We start from the raw sequence: 22,112 nt of genomic DNA, 5'->3' as shown, positions 1-22,112 counted from the left end.
CGCTGTGGGCAGTCTGCTCTGTCCTTCCTGCAGGGTCACAGTGAGTGGGAATCCACACAGAGCAATGCGCTCGCTGCCATTCCAGGGAGGGAGGCGCAGAGGCAGCCCTGGGTTTCCCTCTCCCCTCCTCTCCCTCCCTTCCTCTCTTCCCTCCTCTCCCTCCCTTCCTCCCCTCCTCCCTCCCCTCCTCCTCCCTCCCCTCCTCCACCTTCTCTTCCTCCCCTCCCTCTTCCCCCTCCTCTCCTTCCCTTCCTTCTCTCCTCCCTCCCCTTCCCTCCTTTTCCTCCCTTCCTCCCACCTCCTTTCCTCCCCTTCCCTTTCTCCCTCTCCCCTCTCCCATTCTTCTCCCTCCCCTCCTCCCCTTCCCTTTCTCCCCTCCCTCCTCCCCTCCTTCCTCCCACCTCCCCTCCTCCCCCTCCCACATTCTCTCCTCCCTATCTCACTCTCCCCTCCTCCTCCCTCCCCTCCTCCCCCTCTTCCTCCCCTTTCCTTCCTCCCCCTCCTTTCCTCCTACCTCCCTTCTTCCCTTCCTCTCTCCTCCCCTCCTCCTACTCCCTTCTTACCCCCTCCTCCTCGGACTCCCTCCCACCTCCACAGCCTTTGATTTCTGCACCAGTGGTTCACATGCAGCCAGTCAGGTGTGGGTTTTGAGCTGATTCCTGTGATAAGAACCTTTAGGCGTTGCTTGGCTTCCTGGCCTGCCTTACAGAGCTAATTATTCTTACATTCGGTGCCAAAGACTCCCTGTGGTAGTGCATTACAGCCCACAAGGTTGAGGGTTTGAATCCGCCAGGTGCGCTCCAAGAAAAAGTTAGAAATTCTCCTCTCGTAAAGATTTGCGGCCTTAGGAACCCAGGAGAGGGTTGTCACAAGTCAGAATGAGCTCGAAGGTGGTGGATTTGGTGTTGTGTGGTTAAGTGTCAGCCTCTGTGGGGATCTGGGACGACCCTGCCCCAGCTGTAGGCCTCCTTCAAGGAAGCTTGCCTGGATTTGCCTCTGTTCCTCAGCCCCACTGTCCCTCAGCAAACACTAACCCCTGTGCTTCAGAGCGGTATATTTGGGAACAAGTCTTATCCCCGCTCAGGCTGTGACCCCCGTGTCCTTCTGGCTCCCTTGCACCAGGGGAGGGTCTGTGCACAGCAAACTCTTTGGAAATTGTCAGTGAGGGAGCAGTGATGAGGGAGCAGCTTGGAATCTGGAGCTTTCCCATGCATAGCCCAAGGCTGCCTTTGGGCTGCCCCATGACGATAGTGCTTGGCACACAGAGATGGGGGGATTCTGCCACAATGTGTGGTCAGAGTAAGAAAAGGCCAGGTGACTAGGGGCAGTGGCTCGGGGCTGGACTTGGATTCTCATGGGAACTGTGGTCAAGGCAGCAGTGGGGGCAGGGGTGCTCTGGTGCTGGACCTTGTGAGGACAGTGGAGGCGGGGGGCGGGGGGGGGGGGGGGTGGGCTGTGCCCTGAGGTCTGGGCTGTGGTGCTGGATCTTCTCTTTTTTTTTGGCTTCTTTTTTGTTTGTTTGGTTGTTTTTTTAAATTTTTTTTATTATTCATTTCAATGAAAATTTACAGAGACTTTGGATTTCCATTCATTCGTTGTTATACTTTTCTCCCCTCCCAACCCTCCCCCCAAGTATACTCCCCTCTTGGAAAAGTAAAAGACAAATTTTTTCATTGTTTCACAATCCCTCCCCCCAGGTCCACTCTGGGGACTCCTGTCATGACAAAAATACCTAATCACATATCCCTCTTAAACAGTTTTCTCCCTCATCTGTTTCAATGCAGTATACATTATTTAACCCCTCTTTCTCAGTCTCCCCCAATCTGATGTCAGTCCTGTTCTACAACAGTTTTTGCTTCTTTTTAAATGTTCCTTTCCCCCTCCTCTGAATATTTTTAAAATTAATTTTAATGAAAGTCTACAGACTTAGGGTTTGCAGTCATTCATTGTTGCACTTTTCTCCCTGCCCACTTCCTTCCCCCATTCACTCTTCTCCTTGAAAAGTAAAAGAAAAACTCTTTCATTGTTCTACAATCCCTCCCCTCAAGTCCACTCCACTGTGCGGCCTTCATTCTGGACTCCTGTCATGACAATAATACCTAATCACATATCCCTTTTACACTGTTCTCTCCCTCATCTGTTTCAATGCAGTCTACATCTTGACAGAGAGGCAGGTAGGCTGTGTCCTGAGAGCCGGGCCAAGTTGCTGGACCTTGAATGGACAGCAGAGGGGGCAGGTGGGCTGCACCCTGAGGGTAGAGCCATGGGGCTGGACCTTGTTACAAGCAGCAAGGACTGGAATGACAGTTGAGGGACATTCGGAAGCAGCAGGGGGGGCATGTACAGAAGGTCTTTCTTGAACATGTATATTCACACATGTTCAGTCCCCAACTCACGCCACCCACAAACTACCCTCCAGGTTCCCTGAGGCGAGAGCCTCTCACCCCATCCCCGGCTGCAGACATCAGCCCCAGGAAAGTACTCGGGAAGATCAAGGCCTGCAGTGATGGGCCCCTTCCTGTCTGGAGGGACATGACACTAGGGCTGCTGTGTCCCACTCTAACAGTGGCCAGGGGCCATTTAGAGGGGCCCTGGTGGTGCGGGGGGTTAAGCACTGGGCTGCTGACTGACTGGTCTGTGATCTGTGGGAGGAGGAGGGAGACAGCTGATTCTGTACGGACTCCAGCTCCCTGCTCTCAAGTCAGTTCTGGCTCGTAGCAGGCAGCCCCCCAGTGGGTGGAAATCTCGACAATCCCACAGCTGGAAATCCCGAGAGGGAGCCGCTAAAGGTCCTGGACACCCGGGGACAGTCCTGCTCTGTCCCGCAGGGGCGCTGTGGATCAGGGGCGGCTCCACGGCAGTGGGTTTACTGTCCCTGTGGCAGGAAGCATCACAATTCCTGGAAAAAGGAGTCCAGCCTGGGGACTTGGGCTCTGTGTCATAGGGGGTGACAGCCGTGGCTTCACCAGGCCACACATGGGGACCACTGTGACCACTGTTGCTTGGCTTGGGTACCTTCACTGAGGGTATTGGGGAGAGATACCGTCCAGGAAGGAGGGCCACAGCAGTGAACCTGGTCAACGTGGGCCCTGGAGAGCCAGAGCAGGGCAGGAGGAAGGCCACAGTCCCAGTCAGGTGTCTAAGGGTGGGAGGCTCACCTGTTCCACGTGGCCCCCTCCCCCTCCTCCTGTGGGTGGACCAGGACCTAAGAGGGAGGCAAAGGACCATGGATCTTGACTCCATAGAAGGAAAAAGGGAGAAACATCCTACATGACAGAAGCATTCAGTGGCAAAGCATCTGTCTTAGGGTAGTGAGTTCCCCATCACTGGAGGTATGCAAGTACAGCTGTAAATCCAGTGACATGAGATTTATGCAGCCATGGCTTTTGGTCAGCTGTGTCCCTGTATTCTTTTCCATTCTCTCTGCCTCTGCCTCCTACCCTCCTGTCTTCGTGCCAGGCCAATCATTTTAAGGGAGCTCTGTGGCCTAGTGGTAAGAAGCTGTACTGCAATCCCAAAGGCCTGAGGTTCAAACCCACCAGCTGCTCTGAGAGGACTCATTAGGGTTCTGTGTTCCCCTTGAGTGGCAGTGGGTGTGAGGCCTGGTTCTCCTCGAGTTTGCGCCCCACCCCTTTTCTGCTACACTTCTTCCATTGACTCTGTTGAGATGGAATGTTCTAGGACGTTTGATGGGCGGTGACTACTGTGTGTGGGTTTGGTTAGAGTGTCTGTCTCCTGGCACAGGTACAAGAAGAACCTGAAGGCCCTGTACGTGGTGCACCCGACCAACTTCATCAAGGTCCTGTGGAACATCTTCAAACCCCTCATCAGGTTGGCAGCCCCGGGGGCCAGCTGCCTGGGGCAGAGATCTCATTTCCAGGTGTCACCGGGAGGCACAGGCCTTGTCTGGGTGCCTGGCAGTCCTGTCTCTGGGACACCCACCGCCCTGTAGGTCTCTGGTGGTCAGAGTGTGGTGTGGGTCTTCATCAAGACCACTGACCCTCAGTACAGGAAGGTCAGACTGTGATAGCTGCAGGGTTCACACCTGGTGGCTTCAAAGCCCCCAGACCCCAGCAGTGGCACCAGGCAGGGTTCTTCAGGTCTCCCCTCACCCTGGGGTCACACATGTCCACCTCAGCTCCAGAGGTCTCTAGCAGGACTCTGACCGACGGTTGCCCTTATAGTTAAGGTCCATTATTATTATTCTTCTTCTTACAATGAGAGGAGGCAGATGGAAATTGGCCAAAGCCATACATAGTGCATGAGGCAGCATCCAAGAGTGACCAGGGCCCGCTTCAGCTATCCTGTCCTCCCCTGTGGGGTCTCAGTCTCCGTGTGTCACAGGCAGCGACTGAGCTGCCACCCGGGGTTTCTCCAGGAGTCAGGCGCAGGGATGTGAAGTGCCCACCTGGCTGATCCAAGTTCTTCCAGCCTCTCCAGGGTCAAACTGCTGCCCAGAGGCGCAAAGTCCCCACCCATCACCCACAACATTAGCATACACTGCCTGATGCATCGCTAAGTCCCAGCGTAGAGCACCTCATCTGTGTAGATGACCGGGCTTGGCCAAGGCCCTGGTAAACAGGCCACCTCTGCAAACCAGGATTCCAGGACTGGAGGTGTCCTCCCAGGAGCAGATCCAGGATCAGACTGTTTTTAAACAATATGTGGGATTCAGACAACCCAGCCCTTTACTGCTCGGCCATTCAGAGGCCACAGAGATGCGCTAGGCCCCACCCACTGCCCGTCCTGCCCCCTGTGAGCACCTGCGTGTCCTCTGTCTTGGCCAGATCCATCAGGCACCAGCTGTCACGAGGATGAGTTCCATTTGTCCTGTGCGGTGTGACCAGCACTCAAGTCCTGAGCCTTAGCTGAGGCAGCAGGGCGGCCAGTCCTGACCGCTTCTCTGTCCAGAAGACTTCACGTGCTCCACTCTGACCCCTGAGTCAGCTCCAACCCAAAGTGACCCCACACACAGCAGAGGCAAACACTGACACTGAGTCACCCACACAGTTGTTGCTATGGCCAAGGCCATTGTAGTCTCTGGTTCATCCATCTCGTTTAAAGTCCTCCTCCTTTTCAGTGGCCTTTTTTCTACTTTACCAAAGTCTGATGTCCTTCCCCAGGGACTGGGCCCTGTCCATAACCTGTCCGCAGTACGTGAGGTGAAGTCTCGCCGTCCTCACCTCTGAGGAACATTCTGGTTGAACGCCTTCCTTCCAAGACGCCTTCTTAGTCCTGGTGAGGCTTCATCTCACACTGTGGACACGTTGTCAAGAGGGGCGAGTGGACCTTAGAGAGTTGGAGAAGTAGAGGTGTAAGAGGAGAGGAAGCCCCTCAAGGAGACAGGCTGACTGTAACCATGAACTCAAGCATCAGAGACGGTGTGGATGGCACAGGACAGGGTAGGGTCCTGATCTGTTCACTCGGTGTCTGTGATTTGAGTCGGCTCCATGGCACCTAACAACAGCAGCTCTTTTCTCTTCCAAGCTGGAGAGGAATTCACACATGTCCTTGGAGAGGGGGCATGATGTCCCCGAGCCCTGTGGAGTCTGGATGGTGGGCAGTGAGGACGCCTCCTGGGCCCCTGTTTATGCACCATCAGAACTCTCAGGGGTTCCAAGCCCTGGTAGGGTCTGCCCATGTCCCTGCCCTTGCCCCTGTCACGTGCTTTGGTGGCTATCTGTGTCCTGAGCCTTGAGAGTCCCTTACACCCCACACCCTGCACAGAGAGGATAGAAAGGGTCAGTCCTGGCCTGTTCCTCTCTCATCCACTGGAGGGAGCCCACGCACAGCTCGGCCACTGCAGGGGTGAGCGGACGGTGTCCAGCTCCTGAGGCATCAGCCTGGGGACGGGGCTGCCTCCTGGGTCCTCGAACCCGCGTTTCAGCTCCATTGACCCATTGGTCAGGCTAACTGCTCCCAGAAGGGGTACCAGAACCACGCTCACTTTACAGCTGAGGAAATCAACCCTCGTTAGTAGCAATGATGGGCACAAGTGTGGGCAGTGTGCCCACCGTCTTCAGTAACTTCTGACTCACAGTGACCCTGGTGATCACAGTCACAGAGCAGGACTGTCTGACGGGGTTTCCAAAGCTGGAATCCTTATGGAAGTAAACTGCCTCCTCCTCCTTCCCCGGAGCGGTGGTGTGTGGTTTTGAACTGCTGACCGTGAGTTTAACAGCCAAGCATTTTAAACCACTTCAGCATCAGGCCACCTTAAGTAGTGTTCACGATAGCTTCACTCTGTCCAGCTGACTGGAAAGGGGGAGCCCGCTTTCAGGGGGAGCCGAGGCCACTGGAGGTAAAGTAAGACACTGGACCTAGCTTCACAGCTGTTTAGGGCCCTCAAGTCCTGGGGTTCAAACCTAGGACAGAAGGCCCCTCAGTATTTGCAGAAAGACTGAGAACAATTAACCTGGAGTCAAGCTGAAAGACATTGATTTATTGCTTTGGGGGGATTTATGTACATGAGGAATGGACAATGCTGGGTCCAGACAGCCGTTCAGATCTGTCCTCGGGTCTTCGGAGGAGCCCAGAAAGGCGGGTGGTTGGAGCCCAGAAAGGTGGGTGGTCAGATCCCAGAAAGGCGGGTGGTCGGAGCCCAGAAAGACGGGTGGTCGTCCAGGGCACAGTGTGTGCTTTCAGGCTCTTGTACTGTTGTTGTGGGTCATCCAGTCAGAACCAACCCATAGCTGACCCTCCAGCAAATGTTCAGAGGCTGTAAATTCAGAGGAGATCTATCCTCCCGGGAAGCATCTGGTAGATTTGAACCCTGGGCCTTTGGAACTGCAGCACAGCTTCTTACCACTATTGCCACCAGAGCTCCCAGGAAGCCATCCGGGCAGCTGCATTCTTTGTTGTAAGGTTGCTTCGAGGGAGCTCTGGTGGTCCAGGGTGCTGCAATACCAAAGCCAGGCAGCTGCAATCAGGCACACTGGAAGGTCCTTAGAGGGGGTGGAAAGACAGAGGCTAGATGGCCATAGAAGGGCCGAGGGAGGGAGACAGTGGGTGACACAGCTACAGACCCGGGAATACCTGGGGCCCCAGAGGTGGAAGGAGCCAGGAAGGGTCTCCAGGGTCTGCAGGGAACCGCGCAACTCTGTTGCACCTTGATTTGGAGTTGTGGCATTGGGAATTGTGGATGAATGAATTTCTGTGTGTTTAAGCTATTCAGATCCTATGTTCCCACATGTTCAGGTCCCCTTCTACAATAGCAGTGACCCTGAGACCTTGCCTGGCACCTGAGACCCCCCCCCCCAGAGGGGACCTGTCTCCACCCCATCCTCTCAGCCCTCTCTGTGCTTGGGGCTTCTGTTTCCCTGCTAGTCCCCAACCCCCAGTCTCTTGTATCTATGCAAATTCCTACTGAAGGTGAGTATTTATTTGTATGTAGATGAGACTCAGAGTGTTTGGCACAGTGGGGGACCCTGGGGAAGCCCCGCTCCTCTGGATATGGGCTGCCTTGATTATAACTGTATTTAAATTGTGTCAGTGTTTACATTCCTTTAATATGAAGAATGTTGCCGCTGCCTCTCCATGGCCAGCTCCCCACTCCCCTGGCCCCCAGTCTTCTGTCTGCGGCCAGCTCTCCCTCCCCAACCCCTGTCCCCCAGCCTAGCTGCTACTTCCTGATCCTTTCTCTTCTTGTTTGCTTTTTTCCAGCCACAAGTTTGGGAAAAAAGTAACTTACTTTAATTACTTGAATGAGCTCCGAGAACACCTCAAATGTGATCAGCTGGCCATCCCCCCGGAAGTGGTGCGGTGAGTGCTGCTCAGAGCCCACTGGGGCACGGGGAAGGGCGGGGAAGGTGCTTATATTCCTGAGGGTCTTTCTGTCCAGGATGCTAGGAGCTGATTTCCAATGTGCGCTCTGGCTCAGGAACCTGTAGCGTTTACACGGGTGGGCAGAGGTGCTGCCCGGTGGCCAGAGAAGTAAGTTGGTGCAAGGTCATCTGTGGCAGGTCCTCCCCACCGCTGGGGACCCCGTGCTGGCCACTGCCATGATGGTGCTTGAGCAGAGAGTTAGGGGAACTTCTCAGCACAGGTGAGCTGAGCTGTGAGCCTTACAGGTGTGTCTGCCACTTCATTGTATCCACCCCAGAGCCTCAGCTGGGGAGGGAGGAGAGGGCAGAGGATGATTACTCCGGCCCTAAGCTCTGTCATCCCATAGGTCACTGTGTGTCCCCCTTCCTGGGGCACCTCCACATGAGCAGACCCTCAGCAGCCCTGACAGCTGTGGAGCTGTGTCTGTCCCTCCTGCATTTCGAGGTCACCTTCTGAATGCTGGGGGTGGGGGTGTGGTGTGGAGGAGGGGCAGCCCTTGGCTTCAGGCAGAAACAACAAAGACTGTAGGAAGCCCAGAACTCAGTTGGGATGCAGGTGGTAATCAGGGAAAGCTGCTTGGAGGAAGTGACTTTAAAAAATGTAAAAGACGTTTTGGTGTAGTTGTACCCAACAAAGCATTACATGTTCAACACATTTATGCGTGGAGCTCTGGCCCTAGGCCCTGGCTCTAGAGGGGACTCCACTGGGAAACAGCACTGCGTGCCTGCTCAGCCCCCTGATTCTCTCGGTCAGCTCAGCCTTGGCCCTCCTGACCCCCTAACCCCCATCCCCCTGACTCCCACCATCCTCCTGACTCTCCTATCCTCCTGAATCCCACCATCCTCCTGACTCCCACCATCCCCAACTCCCACCATCCCCCTGACTCCTACCATCCCCCTGATTCCCACCATCCCTGACTCCCACCATCCTCCTGACTTTCCCATCCTCCTGACTCCCTCCATCCTCCTGACTTTCCCATCCTCCTGACTCCCTCCATCCCCGACTCCCACCATCCCCCTGATTCCCACCATCCCTGACTCTCACCATCCCCCTGACTCCCACCATCCCCTTGACTCCCACCATCTTTATGACTCCCACCATCCTTATGAACCCCACCATCTCATGACCCCCCCATCCTCTAGATCCCCACCTTCACAGGCTAATGGACATCACAGATTGGGGTGACCCACTGAATGGAGGTTACTCTAGATCCCCACCTTCACAGACTAATGGACATCACAGATTGGGGTGACCCACTGAATGGAGGTTATTTTTTCTTAAAGGAGGTGCCCCCTCCCCATCAGTGTATCCTTTCTCTTCCCTGGCCCTCTGTTCCCCCACGTGTGTATGTGCTCCTGTGACAGATCGTGACCTGCCCTGCGTAGCCTGGACCTGACCTCACTTGTTTCTATTCCTCATGAGGTGATGAGGGTCCTGGCCAACTTGGTGGCAGCTCACAGTGACGGCAGTGGGGCCGGGCATCAGGCTGCCCTCTGTCGGTGCACAGACCCAGGATGGGGGCTGCACAACCCTGAGTGTGTGTGTACTGTGCACATATGTGTGTGCACGTGCATGTGAGGTGGGCCCGTGGCCCTGCAGTGAGCGCCCACCGCTGTGTGTCCACAGGTATGACGAGCTGCTCTGGAACCTGCACCGGGGCACCCTGCCCCCGCCCACCAAGACCCCGCCCCCACGGCCGCCCCTGCCCACCCAGCAGTTCGGCGTCAGCCTGCAATAGTAAGTGAACCCCAGAAGCGACCATTGCTGCATCCTCGGATGTGGTGGCTTCTGTCTGTGTCCAGGGAAGTGTCCTCAGAGGATGTGTCCACTGCAGCCACACAAACCTAGAGGACGACTGTAGCCCCAGTGGGTGGACGAGGCTGCTTCTGCCAGTGTTTGTGTGTGTGTGTGTGTGTGTGTGTGTGTGTCCATGTGCCATGAATGGAGGGCACCTGACCAGCTCTCAGCTTTGTCATGGAGTGTCCTCTGAACCTTGGGCCAATGATCAGTGACTCGCTCTGACCTTGGACGTGGGAGTGCCCACGCTCCTCAACTGGTTACCACACCAGCATGTATCACTTTGTAAGACCTTTGGGAATGTGGGAGAAAGACCCCAGTGCACGCCCAGGATGCTGCCCCCCAGTACACCTGGGGGAGGTCCTCCCCCCTTCTCCAGGGGCCCATCTGCACTGTCCGGCCCTTGTGTGTATGTGGGGTGGCACGCTGGTGAGAACAGAGCCAGGCTAGCCACCCAGGGCTTCCCGGCCATTCTGGGACTGGTGACTCTCCTGGTTTCTAAGGCTGCCCCTCGTGGCCACTGCTCTCAGACTTTGGCTTCTGGTGTGGCTGCAGCCCTGATGGAATGACCATCTCGCCCTCCCTGGTTGTGACGATTTCAGTGTGAGCTTGGCTCCTTCCGTGGACTGGCATTTCCTCCATCTGTTTCTGAACCTGGGGGCTCTAGCAGGGCCTTTGGGGCCTCCTGTCCCGTTATTCTGCTGGTGCCAGGTTAACAGGTTAAATGTAGGCTGCTAACTAAAGGCCAGAAGGGTTAGTGGAAACAAGACTCACAGGGAGGAAGTGGGAAGAGTGGCTGCACTGTGAGTATTGTAATTGATGTCACAGAACTAAATGTGCCTGAATGAATGGAAACTTAGTTCACCTTGCAACAACACTTTACACAAATAATAGCAGAAAGGGAGAAAAAAGAGCTTAAAAAAGGAAGCAAGACATGCATTAAAGTGTTTTGGCTTTAATTGTTACCTTATCTGCCTGTTGCAGGGCCAAGTATAATTGTCAAAATCCATTCACCATTCATGAGGGATGACAATAGACTATAGCGGCAAGAACCTGGGCTGCAATCCTAAAGGCATGTGGTTCAAGGCTCCACAGGGTGAAGGTGGGCAATCCCCTCCTGTGCAATTAATTGCCCCTGAAAACCCCCCAGAGGGTAAAACTATGGGTCAGTTCTGACTCTAGAGTACATAACAACAAGATCCATTCACTGTGTTTTTAGCAAACTGAGTAACATCGTGCAACCTATAAAAAAAGATTCTCTGTGCTACTTTGAGAGATAATCCTCTCAAGTGTGATCGCCTCTTTAAATGAATATTTTATGCTGTTGCGTTATAAAACCCCAAATATGTAACTTGTTTGGGCTCTGAATAAATGGAGGTCATTAAAATTCACAGCCGGGTCCTGTTCACAAATGTCATTTTGCTGAGCTCAGTTGGAAAGCTCGCTCACTCGCTCGCTCTCTCTCTCTCTTCTCTCTCTCTCTTCTCTCTCTCTCTCTCTCTCTCTCTCACACACACACACACACACACACACACACACACCTTATTTAATGTACCAAGGGAGAAGCTCACATCAGAGAGCTCGCTTGTTCACACCGCCTGTGGAAGGGGATGCAGACGTGTGTGGCTGTCATCATCGCCCTATCCAGGCAGGTGAGGGGTCATGGAGAGAGAAAGAGGTCTGCTTAGGGTGGGGGAGTGAGAGGATATCACATCTAAGATCTGGAACTTTCTAGGTTTGAGGAGTTGGACCAGTGCTTTGACTTCTCACTGCAGTTTCTTTCTCTGCTACTGGAGAGAAGCCCTGCCCAGCTCTCCTCTGTGCCACGGGGCTGACAGTCCTGCGTCAGAGCCTCCTCCACCAGGAAGACTCCTAGGTTGACTCCTCACAGATGGGGATGGTCGGCACACCTGTGAGGCTTGTGTGTGTCCCTGCCATCCCGGCACACTGTCAGTCTCTGACTGTGCACATACATGTACACACACATGCACATACGTGTACACGCACACATGTGGTGGCCCCAAGGTTCTATAGAAATGGGGAGCTGAGCAACCAGGAGCTCCTGTGACAAAAGGAAGGAACTAATGGGTAGTTCAAATGGTCTGCACTCCTCTGCTTATCAATAAAGGCTCGTGGTTCTAACCCACCCAGCCGTGCCACAGAAGAAAGGCCTGGCAACCAGTGTCTGTTAAGAAGGCAGCCAAGGGAATTGACCAAGCTCATTTCCATCTGGGCCCACCATGGTCAGGACCCCAGCAGGATGGTTTAGGGCTGTTTTCCGTGAAACATTTTGTGTCAAGTTTAGCTCCAAGGCCAAACCCACCCCACCCATTGCTGCTGGGTTGATTCCGACTCACAGCGACCCTGCAGTGGGTTTCTAAGGAGACAATCCCTTTCTTCCTCAGAGCAGCTGGTGGATTTGAACTGCTGACCTTTAGGTTGGTACTACACCGCCAGTTGGCTAGTGATGATAAGCTGTGCTGCAACCTCAGAGGCACCAGCTGCTCCATGGGAGAAGGGTGGGCAGTCTCCTCCGCTGAGACTCACTGCCTCTGAAAACCCACTGGAAGCCAACTATGGGTCATTTATGACCTGACAGCACAGCACTACCACCAGAGCGCCTTCCAGGGACAGCAGCTAGGACCTTAGGGCCCCTTGATACGGTTATTATTACGCTTTTGTTCCATGAAAACAGAATGCATGGTCTGTTCTTTCTTCTTCGTTCTGATGATGGTTTTCATTGTTCATAATGATACAAGGAGTTCTCAAGGTGACACCCGTGCTCCTTAGCAACCACTTTGGCGAGGTCCTCGACAGCAGGTTTGCCCCAAAGTAGAATGTCTTTTGATTCTTGACTGCTGTAACCATGGGAGTTAAACAACCCGTGGATCCAAGTAGATGAAATAACTGACAACTTCAGTCTTTACTTCCTCTCTCAAAATGTTGGCTATTGGTCCAGCGGTGAGGGGATTACTTTTCTTGATGTTGAGATGCAATCCGTATCGAAGGCTGTAGTCTTTGACCTTCTTCAGGAAGTGCGTCAAGTCCTTACTTTTAGCAGAAGCAGTTGTCATTTGTGTGTCACAGGCTGACTGCACAGCTTGCAATCCTGATGGGATGGCTCCCGGGTTACTCTTGGCCCTTGGTGACAACTGAATTAACATCCGGTGCAGCATTTCCTGGAAGCAAGCGTGGCATCCACTTCCGAAAGAGCTTGCCTTCAGAAACTCTATGAACTTGGGGAAATGATGAAGGTTATACAAGTGTTCAGGTCTTTCATTCATAGGGTCGCTGAGTCATCTACGACTCCAAGGCACTTAACAACAAACAACAGCATAGAGAGAGCTCGGTTGGGCTACGGCACAGAAAGCAATGCTACCAAGCCAAAGGTGGGAGGTTTTAATCTGTGGCCCTTAGACCTGGTTTTAATTGTTTTTTGCCAAACATTCTTCTCAGTGGTACAGCACTGGTCTGTGCATTGCTATACAGAGATAACTCGTGGTTGCTGTGATGCTGAACACTGTGACACTGATATCTCATATGCGATAATGGTTACCCATGGTGGACAGTGTTTGGTGGAGCTCCCCGATTAAAATAAGCTTGGAAGAAGGAGTGGCATGTTTTTATTGTTGTTGTTATTTGCCATCAAGTCGTTTGTGACTCATAGCGACCTTATGTACAAGAGCCCTAAATGCCGTTCTATCCTGTGCCAACCTCGCTGTCTCAAACACATTCATTCCGACCACTCCACTCACAGAATCGATCCATCTCATCGAGGGTCTTCCTCTCCTACACCGTCCCTCCACTCTCCCAAACATGATGTCCCTCTCCAAGGACCCCTCCTTGCAGCATGCACAAAGTATGTCAGACAAAGCTTCAGAATCCTTGACTCCTGGGAACATTCTGGCTTCACCCTCTCCAGGACAAACCTGTTTGTTCTCCTGGCAGTGCATGCTATATTCAGCACTCTTCTCCAGCACCACAGCTCAAAGGCATCGATTCTCTTTCTATCATCCCTATTCACTGTCTAACTCTCCGATGCATAGCATGTTATTACAAAGACTATAGCCCGGATCAGGTGCACCTTAGTCTCCAGCCTGACATCGTTGCACTTCAGTACTCTTGAGAGGTCCCTCACAGCTGACTTTCCCAATGCAATTTGTCTCCTGATTTCCTGGCTGCTGTTACCAAGAGTGTTGACTGTGAAACCAAGTAAACTAAAAACTGTTAACTATCTCAATCTCTTCACTATCCATACTGATGCTGCCAATTGGCCCAGTTGTGAGAATCTTTGTTTTCTTGATATTGAGCTTCAATCCATATTGAAGACTGCAGTCCTTGACCTTCTGCAGCAAGTGCTTCAGGTCCTCCTCAGTTTCAGCAAGCAGGGTTGTGTCATCTGCATAATGCAGGTTGTTGATGATTGTTCCACCAATCCTGATGCCGCATTCCTCCTCGTACAGCCCAGCATCTCAGATGATCTGTTCTGCATACAGATTGAAAAGGTATGGAGACAAAATACATCCTTAATGTATTTCTTGATTTTGAACCATCCAGTGTCTCCCTGCTCTGTTCTGACGACTGCCTCTTGGTCCAAGTATAGGTTTCGCATTAGCACAATCAAATGTTCTGTGATTCCCATTCTTCTCAGAGTCAGCCACAGCTTGTTGTGATCCACACAATCAAAAGCCTTTGCATAGTCAAGGAAGCACAGATACATATTCTTCTGGTATTCTCTGCTTTCTGCCAAGATCCATCTAACATTAGCTATAATATCCCTAGTACTACGACCTCTTCTAAATCCAGCCTGCACATCTGGCAATTCTTTGTTGACATATTGTTCCAAACGTTTTTGGATAATTTTCAGCAGAATCTTGCTTGCATGTGATATTAATGATATTGTTCGATAATTTCCACACTCTGTTGGGTCACCTTTCTTTGGAATGGGAATAAATATTGATCTCTTCCAGTCAGTTGGTCAGCTGGGTGTTCTCCAGATTTCCTGGCACAACTTAGTGAGCACATCAGGGCAGCGTCTGTTTGTTGAAATAAATCAGTTGGTATGCTGTCAACTCCTGGAGCCTTGTTTTTTGCCAATTCCTTCAGAGCAACTTGAACTTCCTCCTTCATCACCATAGGTTTTTGCTCATATGTCATTTCCTTAAATTCCTTTATGTCAGCCAATTTCTTCTGATGCAGTGACTCTGTGTATTCCTTCCATCTTCTCTTGTACTTCCTGGATCATTCAACATTCTACCCAAACTATCTTTAAGTATTGCCACCTGTGGCTTGAATTTGTTTTTCAGCTCCTTCAGCTTAAGAAACGCTGAGCGAGTCCGGCCCTTTTGATTTTCTGACTTCAGCTCCCTGCACATTTCATTATAGTATCTTGCTTTGTTGTCCTGAGCTGCCTTGTGAAATTTTCTGTTCAGCTCGTTGATGGCTTGATTTCTTCCTTTAGCTTTGACTTCTCGTCACTCTAATGCAATACTCAGATTCTCATCTGACATCCATGTTGGTCTTTTCTTTTTCTTTAGCCTTTGTAATGATCTTTTGCATTCTTCATGGACGATTTTCTTGATATCCTCCCAGAGCTCATTTGGTCTACGCTCATTGGTGCTCAAGGCCTCAAACCTGTTCCTGAGATGGTTTTTGAATTCGAGTGGGACAGACTTAAGGTCAAATCTTGGTTCCCATGGACTTAATTTTCCTCAACTTCAGCTTGAATTTGCATATGAGAAGTTGGTGGTCTGTCCCACAGTCAGCACCTGGCCTGGTTTTCACTGCTGATATTGAACTTCTCCAGCGAATCTTTACACATACGCTTCTGAAATTGTTTGCCTCTGGAAACCCTATGAACTTGGAGAAATGATAAAAGTTATACAAGAGTTCAGGTCTTTTGTTCATAAAGTTGCTATGGGTCGTCTACGACTCGACATCACTTAACAACAACAACAACCAGCATTTCTAAATGGGCTTTGGTGGCCTGGTGTGTTATGCATTGCACTGCTAACTGGAAGGCCACAGGTTCACGTCCACAAGAGAACCCTGAGCGGTGTCTTCCTGTAAAGAGGTACAGCCTCGGGACCCCACCTGAGGGTCTTCATGACCCAGATCACCTCGATCACAGTTTTGCCTCTCAGTTGGTTTTGTTTTTGAAAGTTTATAAATCATGCTGGTTTCCCATTCGATCATTCAAATGCATTTTGTTTTATAACATTAATTACAAATGGTAAGGTCATTAACAGGACGCTCTGAGAGTACAGTCTGGCGGGAGGGGAGGTTCTAACCCAAAGACCGTGCCCCCCTGGCCCAAATCCATCAATGGAGAAACATGGGTGACTCCTCCTGTGTGATTTACAGCCTTTGAAACCCAACAAGGGCCAGTGAGGAGTCCATTCCAGTGTGACAGCACTGACGTACTAATTACAACGTCTGATCAAAATGTACATTATCTTCTGAGTGAACCAGAAAAACCCCACAAAATCCAAAATGTGTATTAACTTTCCCTTCACTAACTTCTCTGTTAATATCTACTCCCCCTCCTCCTCCTCCACCTGGTAACTGTGTATAAACCTTCTGCTGACTTTTTTAAAAAATTATTAATTTCAATGAAAATTTACAGAGACTTTGGATTTCCATTCATTTATTGTTGCACTTTTCTCCCCTCCCAACCCTCCCCCCACCCCAGTACACTATCCTCTTAGAAAAGTAAAAGAAAAATTCTTTCATTGTTTTACAATCCCTGCCCCCAGGTCCACTCCACTATGCAGCCTTCATTCTGGACTCCTGTCATGACAATAATACCTAATCACATATCCCATTTAAACAGTTTTCTCCCTCATCTGTTTCAATGCAGTATACATTATTGAACCCATCTTTCTCAGTCTCCCCCCAACCCCGAGGTCAGTCCTCTCTTACAACAGTGGCACCATGCAGTATTTGTCCTTTTGTGACTGAGATACTTCACTCTCTGCTAACTTTTTATGATAGTAGGTTTTGTTGGGTTTGTTTGTTTTTATTTATTTTCTTGTTGTGTGCCATTGAATGAGATCCAACTGGCACAGGAGGGAATTGTCCCTCCTTCTCCAGCGGAGCATCTGGTGGATTCGAACTGTGTACCTTTGGGATTGCAGTGCAGCTTCTTGCCGCTAGGCCACCATATGATAGTAGTTTTCCACCGTATTTCACGAGCACCGGCAGGTAGTGGTCAGGAGGTGCTGCCCACCCAGAGCCACACGGTGTGCATCCAGTGGCTCCTCTCTGGGAAGAGGATGGGCGGTCAGCTCCGGTGCAGTGTCCTGCCTCTGAAACGCCCCTGGAGGGTCAGCTGTGGCTCTGTTCTGACACGATGGGACGTGGTAACGTACCATAACCGTCCTTTTGTGCCTGGCTTTTTTCACTTAGCACAATGCCTTCCAGATGCATCGTGTTATGTAGCACTTTGTGACTTCTTGATTGCGTTTTAGGGTTGCATAGTACTCCATTGTGGATGCACATGGTTTATCCATTCACCCACTGATACTTGGGTCATTTCGGTCTTTGCTGCACTGGACACGGGCATGCCTGTCTCTGCTCGTGTGGCCTCTCTCATTCTCTGGGATATGCACGGAGTAGTGAGATTGCTGCACCACGTGGCATTTCTAGTCCCAGCTTTCCGAGCACGCGATGGTCGTGCTGCCTCCCGTCAGACCTCACCCCGAGCTTCCCCTGTACATGTCCCGGCCTCTGTCCGCTAGCAGACTCCTACTCATCCCTCAAAACCCAGCTCAGACAAGGGCTCTGTGAAACCTCCCTGCTCTCCCCTGAGCCCCGCAGGCCTCACGTGTCTACTGGGGCTCTCAGAGGCCGGTGTGTCCTCTCTCGCTAACTCTGCCTCTCTTCTTGCCACTAAAGCCCCCTCCCTGCCGCGCCCACTGACCTGGGCTCATCTCTGTCCAGAATCTCAGTCTTGTGTTTTCTCAGGAGGGTGGAGCAGACCTGGCAGGACAGTGGGTTATGCAATGGGCTGCTAGCTGGAAAGTGGGTGATTCAAACCCACCAACCGCCCTGGGGGAGGAAGACGAGGCGAGGCTCCCATGGGTCAGCCTCGGGAACCCTGTGAGACGCTTGTGCTCTGCCCCGACACCTTGGGGGCTGTGTGTCTGGTGAGGCCAGGTCTCGTCACTCCTGAGGACCGTGCATGTGCCAGCTGAGAACCCCCTTTCCTCTCCTCTCAGCCTCAAGGACAAAAACAAAGGCGAGCTCATCCCCCCCGTTCTGCGACTCACAGTCACGTACCTGAGAGAGAAAGGTGAGGTGCCTTCAGGAGCGGGGGCGGGGAGGGACACCAGCCAGGAGGGGCCCGGGTGGCAATGCCCTGGGCAGGCCCTGGAGTAACTATGGCTTGAGTCCTGGGTGGATTCGAATCTTTAACCATGGGGTTAGCCCCCTGGAGTATCCACTGTTTATGCCACCCAGAGGCTTTGGCCAGAATGAGGAGTGGGAAGCTCATCAGATCTAGAGTGCTTACCTGCTGTCCAGGAGAGAAGGTTCTGGAAGACAATGGGGAGGACCTGTGAGGTGCCTGGAGTTTCTTCCCTGCAGGGCTCCGAACGGAGGGTCTGTTCCGGAGGTCGGCCAGCGTGCAGGTGGTGCGAGAGATCCAGAAACTCTACAACCAGGGTGAGCCTGTCCCTGAGGGCTGCTTTGCACCCCCACCAGGCCAGTGTGCCCAGCCCTGTGGTCTGCTCAGAGCCTCAGGGTGGGTCAGTGCAGGACCGGGGGAGTGAAGAGCCAGAGTAGTGCAGGGTGCGGTAACTCCAGGCCAGGTCTGGGAGGGGCCAGGAGTAGTGCAGGGCCAGGGCCGTGAGGGACTGGGGGTGCAGCTATGGGCCGCGGCAGTGCAGGGCTGGGGCAGCTCAAGGCCAGGGCAGTGAGGGGCTGGGAGAAGTGCAGGACTGGGGCAGTGAGTCACTGGGGGAAGGGGCAGCTTTGGGCTGGGGCAGTGAGCGGCCGAGAGTAGTGCAGGGCTGGGGCAGCTCAGAACTGGGACAATGTAGGGCCAGGAAGTGCGGGGCTGGGGCAGTGAGGGGCCAGGAGTAGTGCAGGGCTGGGCAGAGCTGGGACAGTGTAGGGCCAGGAAGTGAGGGGTTGGGGCAGTGAGGGGCTGGGGCCAGCACAGGGTCAGGGCAGCTCAGGGATGGGGTAGCTTGGAGCTGGGGTAATGAGGGGTGGGGGTGGCTGCTAGGCTGCTGAGTAGCCCGAGGGGAGACTTTGTGCAAGCCCACTGTGTGGGGCCCAGCGTGGACAGACATGGACACAGATGCCTACTCTGGCTTTCTACCTGTCCACACACGGCTTCCCAGAAGGCCGTCCCTCCTGCGAATGCTCGGGGGCCGTGTCCCCCATTCACATATCCATCCGGCTGTCCCTGTGTGCAGGGAAGCCCGTGAATTTTGACGACTACGGGGACATCCACATTCCGGCAGTGATCCTGAAGACCTTCCTCCGGGAGCTGCCGCAGCCGCTGCTGACCTTTGAGGCCTACGAGCAGATCCTTGGCATCACTAGTGAGGGCCTGGCCCTGGGAAGGGCCGGGGTTCCAGGGGTGACCCGAGAGCTGGGGGGGGGGGGGGGGGCCACGCAGGGCAGCAGGTGGGGCTCCAGGACCCAGGCATGCGCACTGCACGCTGTCCGTGTCCCTGCAGGTGTGGAGAGCAGCCTGCGCATCAGTCACTGCCGGTGGGTCCTGCGTCACCTCCCTGAGCACAACTACGTGGTTCTCAGCTACCTCATGGACTTCCTGCACGCGGTGAGTGGCAGGTGACAGCTCAGCCAGGCCACATGCACAGAACCGGGAGCCTGTGCCCCCAGTCACGGCCATGACACACGCACGGAGCACGGAGCCTGCGCCTCAGTCACCGCCATGATCATGGCCATAGTCAAGGTCACACACACAGAGCCGGGAGCTTGCAACTTCAGTTGTGGCCATGCTCTAAGCCTGGACCCTGCGCCCTCAGTCGTGGCCGTGCTCTGGGTCGGTCATGACCACGATCATGGCCATAGTCAAGGTCGCACGCCCAGAGCCTCTAGCCTGTGCCTTCAGTCGTGGCTGCGCTCTGAGCCTCGAGCCTGTGCCCTCAGTCACCGCTATAATCATGGCCATAGTCAAGGTCGCGCACACACAGAGCCTGGAGCCTGTGCCCTTGGTTACAGCCATGCAGTGCTTCACAGCTCACGGGGATGTGCTTTGCATGTGCGCACAGCACTTTACACTTGACAGTTCATGGGGAGTCCTGCCCCTGACAGTGTATCCCAGCCACCATTGAGGTGACCCAGGAAGGAACTGCTTGGAGAACAGGAGGTGCCAGCTGCAGAGCCCCTTCCCTGACGGCCACTCCCCACCACACGCACGTGTGCACACACTCACATGATCATTCAGTCACATATACCCCTACGTATATGTTCACACACACATTTGTACCATCATGTCCACTTACACACAGATTTCTACTCACAGGCACCCTCGTATGCACATTTTCTTACGCACACTCACCGACACACGTGCATGCATACATGTAACCACTCCTGAAATCACATGCACACACACACGCGCTCGTGTACAGTAATGTGCACTCACACTCATCGCTCACACACACGACTCATGCATGCTCCCTCACATGCACTCATGCACACACACTCTTACGCATTTGCACATATTTCCTCACTCATGCACACCTGTGTCCACTCACACACATAGAAATGTGCTTTTGGGGTATCTGAGCAGAGAGCAGGCTCCTCTCCTGACCCCAAACCCAGTGGTCACCACATCACAGGACTCCCTGTCCCAGGCGCTCTCCTCCCACGCGGGGGCCCCCAGCGCCCTCTGCTAGTGGTTCAGCAGGGTGAGACGGCCAGGCCCCTTCTGGGTGAAGCCTCAAGCCACATTCCCCACTGTAGCAGACCTCCACTCTGAGTAGGGGATTGAGGGAACCCCAAAAGGCAGACCAGGGAAGGTCAGAGCCAGAGGAGACCTTCTGAGGGCACTGAGTCCCTTCTTGTCACAGATGGGGAAACTGAGGCAGAGTGGGTGGGGCCACACAGATGGCTGTGCAGGTTGGGGGTCCAGGCTGGGCTGTTCCTGCTGCACAGAGAGTCGGGGCTCCCAGTGCGTCAAGTTTACCTTTCTCACCTGTTCCCCCAGGTGTCCCGGGAGAGCATCTTTAACAAAATGAGCAGCTCAAACCTCGCCTGTGTGTTCGGGCTGAATCTCATCTGGCCCTCCCAGGGGGTGTCCTCCCTGGGTGCCCTCGTGCCCTTGAACCTGTTCACAGAGCTGCTCATCGAGTACTATGAGATGGTCTTCAGTGCCCACGAGGCACCTGTGGAGCACACACCCAGCTCTGCAAAGCCGGACAGCCTGGCAGCTCCATCCCCCCCAGGGTGCGCTGGAGATGGGTCCTCGGCCAGACTCTCTAGGCCTGTGGTGCCTCCATGTCCCCTGCCTGCAGCCGAGAGTCACCTCTAGCAGGAAGAGCCACGTTCAAGGCCAGTCTGTGTCCGTTTCATGTGCATCATCAACTTGCCAGCTGTGACAACACCCTGGCATTAAATGTACCCAGAACTTGACAGCGGGAGAGATGTGGTTCTCATCCTCTGCCCTCCTCCCTTGTTCTTGTCCAGGGCACCAGCCCATCACCCCACAATACCTCCTTGGAAGTGGGAATTGCTGTCTGGTGCTCGCAGCTACTGCTGGCATTGGGTGTCACCAGCCACCCAGACCCTGGGACAGAGAACAGACATTCCCTGGACACTGTATGGACTGAGAGTACCTCTCTCCTCCTCTGGCCAGGACACAGTCATGTGCCTGGTGGGAGGTGGGCACCATCAAGCCCAGCTCCTGGGTCCTGCCGTTGTCCTTCCAGTGGGCGGAGTGGGCGCAGACACTGGGCATGGCACTAGTGCACCCATGTCTGTTCCCAAGATAATAAAGCGAGCCACAGAGCCAAGCTCAGAGCCAGAGGGCATAGCAACACTCTTTGCCAAAGGGGGTGCATGGAGAGGGACCTTTATTAGCCAGGGTTTTCTAAACAAACAGAAACCACAGTGTATGAGGGGTCTAGTGGCTTCATGGCTAAGTGCTCAGCTGTTAACTGAAAGGGCAGAGGCATAACCCACCAGTCCCTCTGCAGATGCGCTGGTCCTCTCCTGCACAGCCTGGGAAACCCTGAGGGGCAGCTCACCTCTCTCCTACAGACACTCGAGGTTGGCACAGACTCGATACCCATGGCCACAGGCTTGGGTACCATTATAAAATCAAATAAAAAAACAAAAACCTCTGCCAGTTTCTACGAAGATGGTGTGGAAAGTGAAGAAGGAAGCCCCTGCCCCTCCCAAAACTGAAGCCAAAGCAAAGGCATTAAAGGCCAAGAAGGTGTCCTGAAGGGCATCCACAGCCAAAAAAAAAAAGATCTGCACGTCACCCACCTTCTGGCGGCCTAAGACGCTGA

At 53.4% G+C, this 22,112-nt stretch overlaps 1 protein-coding gene across 1 annotated transcript in view; it reads left to right on the top strand.

Annotated features, from left to right (window-relative positions):
- Nucleotides 1–21,130, top strand: part of ARHGAP8 (Rho GTPase activating protein 8) — a 51,883-nt gene extending 30,753 nt beyond the window's left edge. The window contains exons 5-12 of the mRNA XM_006888130.1: nt 3,745–3,831; nt 7,663–7,761; nt 9,451–9,561; nt 17,841–17,914; nt 18,208–18,285; nt 19,044–19,172; nt 19,311–19,414; nt 20,807–21,130. Of these exons, the coding sequence (XP_006888192.1) occupies nt 3,745–3,831; nt 7,663–7,761; nt 9,451–9,561; nt 17,841–17,914; nt 18,208–18,285; nt 19,044–19,172; nt 19,311–19,414; nt 20,807–21,130 (1,006 nt within the window). The remainder of the gene's footprint in view (nt 1–3,744; nt 3,832–7,662; nt 7,762–9,450; nt 9,562–17,840; nt 17,915–18,207; nt 18,286–19,043; nt 19,173–19,310; nt 19,415–20,806) is intronic.
- The last annotated feature ends 982 nt before the right edge of the window (nt 21,131–22,112 follow it).

Source organism: Elephantulus edwardii, unplaced genomic scaffold (genome assembly GCF_000299155.1).
Source record: "Elephantulus edwardii isolate Elephantulus edwardi_28Jun2011 unplaced genomic scaffold, EleEdw1.0 scaffold00064, whole genome shotgun sequence".
Classification (NCBI taxonomy): domain Eukaryota; kingdom Metazoa; phylum Chordata; class Mammalia; order Macroscelidea; family Macroscelididae; genus Elephantulus; species Elephantulus edwardii.
Note: the sequence above shows the minus strand (reverse complement) of the source record. Positions and strands in the feature narration are given on the sequence as shown.